The 9,609-nt window shown below is 37.3% G+C and overlaps 1 protein-coding gene across 1 annotated transcript in view; it reads right to left on the reverse strand.

The window, feature by feature from the left end:
* Positions 1–8,679, reverse strand: part of LOC140244968 (uncharacterized) — a 76,651-nt gene extending 67,972 nt beyond the window's left edge. Inside the window, exon 1 of the mRNA XM_072324575.1 lies at positions 8,560–8,679. Within this exon, the coding sequence (XP_072180676.1) occupies positions 8,560–8,584 (25 nt within the window). The 5' untranslated portion in view covers positions 8,585–8,679. The remainder of the gene's footprint in view (positions 1–8,559) is intronic.
* Positions 8,680–9,609: the final 930 nt, after the last annotated feature.

The following is a 9,609-nucleotide window of genomic DNA, read 5'->3' on the forward strand; positions in this document are numbered from 1 at the left end:
TACTGGTAGGTGAACTGTCGATTTTTTTTTTCGGCGGCCGAAAAATAGTAAATATCAAAAAAGTCGATGCGGCAACTGAAAATCGATGCGGGCGGGGAGCGGGCTGGGACGAAAATTATGAATTTCTTGGTATTTTCAGCGCCATTTTGAAAATAGTAAATAGTAAAAAAATCGATGCGGCGGCCAAAATCGATGGGCGCGAGGACGAGAAACTGGTTTCTTTTTTTACTTGGCCTAACATGTGGTTGCTTCTAATATCATCATTTCACAAGAACATCTGAAACTTTGAATTCTATAACTTTATTTTAGATATGATTACGATGAAGCCTTTAGTATTTTCTCTGGTTTATTTCATTCTGTCTATTAAAGTCAAATTGAACAATGTGTGGAAATGCACTTTGAAATACACTTTTAATTGTGATCTAGAGCACAAAGCAGTCATGAATTACAAGGTCAGAACACTCTGAAATATACAAGGAAGCTAGTGTGAAGTACAAGTGGAAGAGAAGAATGGTGGAAGCTGTATAAGCACTCCAAAGTGCACACACAAAAGGCAAAATGTACAAACTCAACTCTATAATTTTTCCCATCTGAAGTGAGAGTGAGAGTTGGTTATCTATACCCACTCATATATCATTGATTCTACTACAGAAGGAAAAGATAGGTATAGTTACATCTGTGTGTATATATGGCATATTTGGGTGGTCACCGCCACACTATGAAAATAAGGAAGTTAAAATCAAAAGTTTACATGGCATCACTAATGCAAGCACTGCAACTGAGAGCTTAAAATTCAGTGAACATTCCCAACATTTGTCTCATGATGTTTGTGAAGACAATTGAATATGAGACACATCTTGACAGGAATGTGCAAAGGGAAGTGTTGTTTTAAAAAAAGGATAAAAATGGCCCCACATATAGTCTAGGCCTACCAAGTGTATCTCACCAAGTGTCATAAACAGGCCCTACATTACAAGTGCATTGACAAGGGAGAAAATTGCAACATTGATATTTATTATAGAATGCCTAAAAATTACTTAAAGGGATCTATAGTTTTGGTCAAGACCTAATGACAGGTTTAAAACATTTTTTGGTGAGATAATGAAAAACCTCTGATGAAATATGAAAGAGAATGTAATTTCAAGAAGGATTCAATGTTTATTTGATGAAAATTGGTCTTGAAATGGCCGAGACATCCAAAAAAGTGATTCTGATAAAATTGACAGGCCATGACTTTTATTTGAATCTCTTTGTTTTACTTTGTTTTCAGATATCTTGGTCATTTCCAAACTGATTTTCATCAAATAAACATTTGATTCCCATTAGAATTGTATACTCTTTAACATTTCATAGAGTGGTTTCTAAATATGTCGCAAAACATTAAAAGCTAAATCCTCACCTCAACCAGTACTGTACAGTCCCTTTAACTATCTGACTGGTCAATTGCTAATCATGTGACAGATAGGGTCTTCAGCTAAAAGTACCATTGCACACTGTCACTGTCTCGTGGTTCTAATCATTAACTTTAAGATTGCTAACTTTCGAGTGCATCCACACGATGCCAAACTACAAGCTAATCATCGAGAGTTAAGTTTTCGACCTAAACTTAAAGTTTAGGAACAGCGTATGACCCTAACTAGTGTTTTCTTGTTGTTCAACTGTCCGTGCATTGAGCATCATGAATAGTGATTTAGGAAAAATTTTTCCTTGGCTTTTCTTGGTAGCTGGTCCAGGCATCCAACACATGGTGTAAATGCTGTTTGAGCAAAATCCCTCCAATCAAAAGTCTCTTCTATTAGGCTAAAAACCCAATATTCAGCTGAAACTTTATCTAGGAGTACACAGTGGCAGTAAATTTTATAGGAAAAGCAGAGCTAAAAAAAAAATGAACATGAAATGATAGTGGTAAAGGGTCTAATGTCATTGTATTTTTGTTAAATATTTTTTTCAGCTATACTTCTCACTGAAATTGCTGGTGATAATGACTGTCCAGGAAAAGGGAGGAAATGAATATGCAATTGTTGCATGAAGATGATCTACAGTGTATAGAAGTGATAGGTCAGAGGTTAAAAAAGTCACTGTACTTTGGTTAAAAATTTAAATTTCTTGCCACAACTGAAGTTAGGAATGTCCAGCGACTATATTACCTCATAGAAAATTAGATATAAAGAGACAATTAGTTGCCTGAAATGGCAGGAGTGCCCAGTAACAATACCAGTTAACAATGTAACAGATAAAAACAAATTGGAAATCATATTGTCAGAGCACAAAGGGTAAAAGGTCAACTCTTTGGTCAGTTCTCAAGACCAATCAAAGTGTAAAGGAATGCCCATGTAGGCCTATACAAAATTAAATGATAGATTGCATGCTAATGCACACACATCTTGGTTGACTGCGGCTACTGTAAAATGCTCTGATTCTAACAAGTTTTCATGGCTCTTAGTACAGTTGCCCAGCAACTCTCACCATGATGTTGCGATTTTTCTTTGTCAGTATGAACGACTGTTGGGAGTATGATTCATTGAAATCTAGGCAGGCAGAGATTTAATGCTCTCAAGGGTACAGAGTTGTGACAAGAGTAGAAAATCAGGAATCAGGAAATTGTGCAGAATAGATACCAAGGGAAGGGGGAAGATGTAGTATAATGAACTTGTTGGGAAAGGAGGAAAGAACCAAGTTACAGACATACACATCTGGGTAGGGAGGTTGTACAGACGCAATCAGGGAGATACAACTTGTTACTTGCATCTCAAGTGGAAAAAAACAATAACCCAGAAATGCTTTAATAATCTGTTGTCAAAACATGAACACATAATCACTTTTTCCCCCAGGGAGCCTCCAGCAAAGTCAAAAAGACTATGTAAGCAGCTCAGAAAGGAGGGGGGGGGGGGGTGGGGGGCAAGGAGTACAAACAGAGGTACTCAGAGGAGGAAGTCAGATTTCAGATTGCACAGAGAAGGTTGTGTGATAACAAGGACAAAATGCCTACAAAGGTTTAATACATTCACATTATGAACAAATTTCCTTGAAATGAAGTAGCAGATCAGTGAAAAAAAAATCATATTGGATAGTAGCCTACTTGGATAGTTACGTAACAAATGTATGCTTCAGTCTTCATCAGAATTTATGCAATAAGGCTTCCTATATGTGACCTTGCACCACAAAACACACAAAAAGTCGCCAGACATGGATTTTTAGTTAAGGGCAGATTCTGAAAGAGCAGACTCTAAGCTTTAAAATGATATGTAACTTAATGCAAATGGATGCTCCTAACCTATATAAATATTGGAAAGAAGGCACACTCTCAGGAAAAGTGTGAACTAAGAAAAGAGGCTCTGAAGTACAGTGTGTATTCAAGCGTTTAATCTTGACCAAGCTGCGCTGCCTGTGCGATGAATGCGACAAAAAACAGGAAGTAAACCACCGGAGTAACAACAATAAAGGGATCATCAAATTGAACTGAAATTGAGCATGCCTAATCAACACACTATGTCCATAATTGATGCCAACTTTCAATGCAGTAGCATCATCCTTTCAAAAGTTATTAGAGTTGAAAGTGAAGAGTGTGTGCAATGTTTCTCAGAAATGAAAATTGGACTCCAAAGACACATCCAATCACAGTATTCTACCAAAAAATGTTCGAGATAAACTGCTAAATAACACACTTTCCTGCCTGTTTTATGATCCCAAATTTTAGCATAAGGTAGAAGAATACTTGCTCTTTCAAAAAATATGAAAAAGTCAAGATCGGCTAGGTTGAGCCATTTCACCTATTTTCAGTCCTCACGCAAAATCAGTGTGTGCGATTTTTTGTTCGTTTTGTGGTGCACGGTCACATATGGGGATTGATTTTCGTTGACTTTGTTTGGAAGAATCAACTTTTGTCAATGTTAGAATTGTATGTTTCTAAAAACACATCACTGGCAGATGTTTCGGCAGGAGCGATATGAAAACAGGAAACATGGAACTATTAAGGAAAAATCAGACATATAGTGTAACATATACAGTGTATACACATAAAGATATACATTTCTTACTACTGGTACTTAATTGCAACAATGTAGTTACAATACCTGACTGAGACAAAGCTTCTGGGTGCCTAATTAAACAAGTTTGATTACTGACATTCAAATGGTCACTAATCTACTTTGTTTCTCTTTATTCTTAGTGCATAAATTTTGCTAAGCAATCAATCACTTATTACATATTCATGCAGAATCTAAAAAACATAGATATGAGTTAAAAATCTGTAACAAAAAGGAACAATAGGGAGAACATCATTACCTCTCTCATCGTAAAGAGAGTTATGTGGAGGAGAGGTATTGAAAAAGACAGACAATGAATGACTGCATGATGCTTCTGTCAATGACAGACATTTTATATGCAAGTCTGTTATGAAATCAATAGTGATTCTGTACAGCAAGCAATGTCTGAAGCCCATGTCAAACCGTGCCAGTGCATGTTTCAATGAAGTTCTGTGCACCGTCACTTTGTTCAGCAAGTGCCCAAAAGATGCTGGTACTCTTTGAGTACACTGATGCCCTATACTGCTCTCAAGACCAATGAAATATTATGCCATTATGGAGCACCTGACATCCAGCAGTAAAAAGGGGGCAAAGGAAAGCTGTCTCATGTCTCATATGACTTTCAATATTTCATGGTTTTATACTGGTTGCAATTACTTATCCATTCTGCATGATTCACCCTTCTTGTAGGCAATGTTGTTTTCAAATAAGTATGGGAGGGGTACTTGTAGCTTTTAACCCGTTGAGGACGGTTTGATTTTGCTACAACACGCATTTCCCATAGACACCTGCCCGAGTATACTCAGGACTCGTCCTCAACGGGTTAAAGTTTCTTCCACATCTGTGTGTGTGTGCAGGAGGGGTAAAAAAAAAAAAAAAAAAGCAGCTTGAAATTGAGTCATATGACCTCAGTTTCATTGTTGGTTTAAATGCAGTATTAAATCAACGGCCTATTCCAAATGCTGTGCCATGTAACAATATGCTGTATACCTGCAGTTGTTTGCACTAGTATGCTTTTCTCACTATTGTACATTGTAAGGATTGTCTACACCTCCATTCTTAATTTCCACATTTTCATAGCACTTCAGCAAGTTTCAAGTGCTGTCGGTACTGATCTACTTCAGGAGATTAGTCTCCCAATTTCAGCATCATTTTTTTTCTTTGCTTTGCATGTGAGTGGGTACACATTCTTATTTACAGTAATATGTGAACACAGCACCCATTTCTATATCATGTACCCTTGCTTTGCTGTTGTTTTCCATAAACTTATATTGCCTTTATTGCATTACTTCCATGAGGAGTTACTGTGGATAATCATTGCCAGCACCTATGTATGAAATTCATCATAAATGTATTGATTTGCTGATAAGGCTAATGACTTGGTCCTGATACCAAATGGCTCCATGAAAACTGTTATAAACAATAAAAACAGGGATAGATAAAACTCAGTATGACTTGCACTGCTTTTTTTTTTACCTGATACTAGGCAGAAGTTGAGAATATGTGCCATAACCTCTATTCTATCACTAGTCATATCATACAGAATCATAACATTAGGGATTTTCAAAAACAGGCAGTAATACTGTGTGTATTTGACTGTAGTTGTGCTCACAAAATAGAAGCCACATCAGACCAGGTTTTCCCCTCAAAATGCCTACATGTTACATCTGTTTGTCTGTCTACCCCTCCATCTTTTGCTCGCTCTCTCTTTCTCTCTCTTTCTATCTATATCTATCTCTTTCTCACATAGAAACAAATATATATGCATACAAACATTGAAAACCTCTTTAGTTGGCAAGCCATGTGTTTGTTGTTTCTTCCTAAACTGTATAACAATGATTAATTAATAGTAAAGAACTCTCTTTTATGATCAGTCTAATTAATGTCTACTTACATCACATATTTCAGAAGGAAATGAAGTCTGTTTTACTTCATCACCTCAAGGAAATTCTTTTTAAACTTGGTTTCTTAGTTTTTGTTGTCATTGTTGTTGTTGTTGTTGTTTTTTTTGCCACTGGTAAGCCACTGGCAAAGTTTAAAGAAACCTTATAATGTTTGAACATTCCTAGCACCCACTCATTCCCCCTGGTAACTGATATACTTAGTTTTTGGAGGAGGATTAACTAGTCTTTTTATTTGTTGTTGGTTTCTTTACCTGTTCAAAAATCCCAGAAAATACCCCATGAAAGACTATTGTTACATGCTTGATTCACTTCATTTTGGAGCATAGTGTCATGTAAGACTGCCATTAATGAGGGGATTTTTAGAACACAATGTAATTCTGGTAAAAGCTCAGAGGCTTTAGTAACCACCACAGTCCTTTGTGTGCACAAAAGTTACCTCCAATGTGTGAAAAAGAGACACTCAAATCACACAGCATGCAATTTGAAAGTAACTGTTAACAGGCTGATGATAGCATAATGGGCCTTGTGCGACAGCACAAGCCTACTCATGGGTGTGTTACAGCACCTATCAATCCATGGCAGTCCACGTACACAGCCTTGCATGTACAGGATCACATCAACTCACTCATTTGCATATTCACACTGACTGTTCAAAGATTATAGGCCTATTGTGAAAATCAGCAACATAACTTCAACATTTCATAACTTCTTTCTTCTAATTCTTCTTTTTCTGGTTAAGTCTGCCTCCTTCCATAAGCTGAAGATTCTTGCAGACTGTTCCTTGATTCTCATCTTTAAATCATAATCAAATCTGCAATAGTAATGATAAAAAAAGAAAATATCTTTTTTATCAGACTAACTTTTAACAGGTCTGGAATTTCCCTTTTACAGATTTCAACCATGGAAGAAAATGTATTATTCTTTCTTTTTTTCAAAATGTATTATTGTCTATTTATTCCAAAAGCATTGCTTTAATTAGCCCTGCTTTAATGGAAACTTGCAGTGGTGTGTCCCATTCCATGACAATTAGAGTACAATTATGGCAAAGCTATTTTGAATAAAAGCCATCATAAACCAGCAGAATGGGGAATAAAAACCAAAGTTAAATCTTTGATAAATACTATATTGATATGAAAACATACATGCCAGTGCATCATTTACTAGTCTTGGGTTTAAAGGGAAGATAAACCCCAAGAACAATGTGGATTGAGTGAAAGCAGCAACATTAGTAGAACACATCAGTGAAAGTTTGAAGAAAATCGGACAATCGATGCAAAAGTTATGAATTTTTAAAGTTTTGGTGTTGGAACCTCTGGATGAGGAGACTACTAGATGTTATGACGTATGAGTGGACTACAATATCAAGAAAATATAAAGAAAATACTACAAAAATCCATTTTTCATGAAAATTACAAATTCCATCAACTAGATATTGACATATGTTAAGGGTAGCAATTATTCCCCCTGCTTTCTGAAAGCGGTTGGTCCACTGCTCTTTCATAATTCTAGAAAAGTGAATTTTTGTTGAATATCCTTTATATTTTCTTTGTATTGTTGTCCACTCATACGTCATATCCTCTAGTAGTCTCCTCATCCAGCGCTTCCAACACCAAAACTTTACAAATTCATAACTTTTGCATCGATTGTCCGATTTTTCTCAAACTTTCACTGATGTGTTCTACTAATGTTGCTGCTTTCACTCAATCCACATTGCTCTTTGAGTTTACCTTCCCTTTAACCCTAACTGCACTTTGGATTTGCTGATTGGTATGCATGATTAAGTGTTTTCTTTGTACATAAATGGTTGACTGAATTCATTAAACCAATTTCGCTCTATGTATAGCTCCTTCTATCATGATTTATATCACTCAGACATTGAATTGATCCACTTGACAGGTCTAATGTTTGTTTCATTTCCATGGACCAGCAAATAGTATGAAAAACCATATATTTCAGAATTAAAGCAGGCCTTCTAGTTCAAGAGAAAATATTTTATCTACTGGACTGGTTACCACCCCCCCCCCCCCCCAGACACACACACACACACACACACACACACGCCCTCCCTTGCCTATCTGTAAAACAACCGATGGTGGAACTAGAAACAGAATGACAGTTAACAGTGTACAGTTATCTCGAGCCTGAATATATCACAGTAATTGACTTGATTCTCTCGTGGGAAAAAAAAAAAAAAAAAAGATTTTCTGGTCTCACATGCGGAACACAAGCCTGAGATCAACTTTGCGTCGTTTTTGTCATTACGAGAACTTGCGATAAAATCTTTGAATTGTCAAGTGTAGTGTAAAACTACTGTAGCGGCCTCACAACGATCTAGAATATGTGGAGCGGAGACAGTTATCCGCGACACGCCTTGGCTTCCCCGATGCTCTCCTTTCGTTTTCCACGCCCAACGCCTCTCAATCCTTTGTTTGTGTGGTCGGAGGCAGCACTCCGAGCAAGCGAGCCGAGTCGATGTCGCAACCACAGCTGTTCGTATCAACGGCGACACAAAATACCATGTCTACATATTTAGATTAATATCCCTTTGTACACTGAAATGTCAGAGAGGCATCCATCCCCATACTCCTCGTATTCAATGAAAGATAAGGACGAAAACTTTTGTCACTTACTCTGAATTTCAGTATTTTCGGCCATTCTGAGTCGTCTGCTTCACCGTTAGCTGTCCACGCACGTTTCAGCATACAGTTACCACACTGGTTCACTTCTCAGTAATAAACTCGACGAGTGAGTAGATGAGGCAAGCGCGTAATGAAGCGACAGAACGTATGTGTGGTACCACCACTGTACAGTCGGTGGGTGTCTGCGCGTGCACGATATCACGACAGGGAAAGTACATGTAGTAGTAGTCTAATTTGGCAGACACGACCGATACTGAATGGTGAAACACAAACACAAGTGCGCTGTCATAATCTCAAAATGAAAAGTTCTAATTTAGGTCCTGTGGAACGTAATACCTGGTGCTATATTAAATAAGCAAGCCCCGTGGACCCATCTTCAAACTTCCATGCGATATCATGCGATTTACTCCAATGAGTAAGTGAAAGCTAGGATGCAGATGGGTAAGCTCTGGCACAAAAGAGTGGGCCCTCATTTGACAGTAACATTGTATGTTTGAACAAGGAGGTTTAAGAGATGGAGTTCCAACTGGCTGTAATTATTCAAACAGTTATCACTTTTCTATTGATGTACAAAAGAGTTCCACAGGTGCATCTGTGCCTTTGGTGACGGGATTTGATGCCGCCGTCTTGCTGAGCAATCTGAAGATTCATTTTGAACGTTAACTTAATGTTGGCTATAATAATATTGCTTTTTTATCTATCAAATGAAACAAAATCTCACTTAATGATAAAGCTCATTAAACAAAGGTCAATCCCTTCAAGAAATATGTGCAAAAGTGTAAATCAAAGCTGTATCATGTGAAAGTGTTTAAAACTGTACCCTCCCGAAAAGCCGGTTTTATCACTTTTCCACTTAATTCCTCCAAATAAAACTGATATGGAATAGTCTTCGAGTATAATTCTATATTGATAGATATATCAGATTAGTGGCCGGGCACGGCCAGTCGAGTAATTTTCATTTTCATTTCATCCTTTTTTGCGCACTTTCTATTCGCGCATCCCCGCGTCTTTACCATTATATACCACCTATCTTTTATAAGT

The sequence above is a fragment of the Diadema setosum genome, chromosome 21 (assembly GCF_964275005.1).
Source record: "Diadema setosum chromosome 21, eeDiaSeto1, whole genome shotgun sequence".
Lineage (NCBI taxonomy): Eukaryota > Metazoa > Echinodermata > Echinoidea > Diadematoida > Diadematidae > Diadema > Diadema setosum.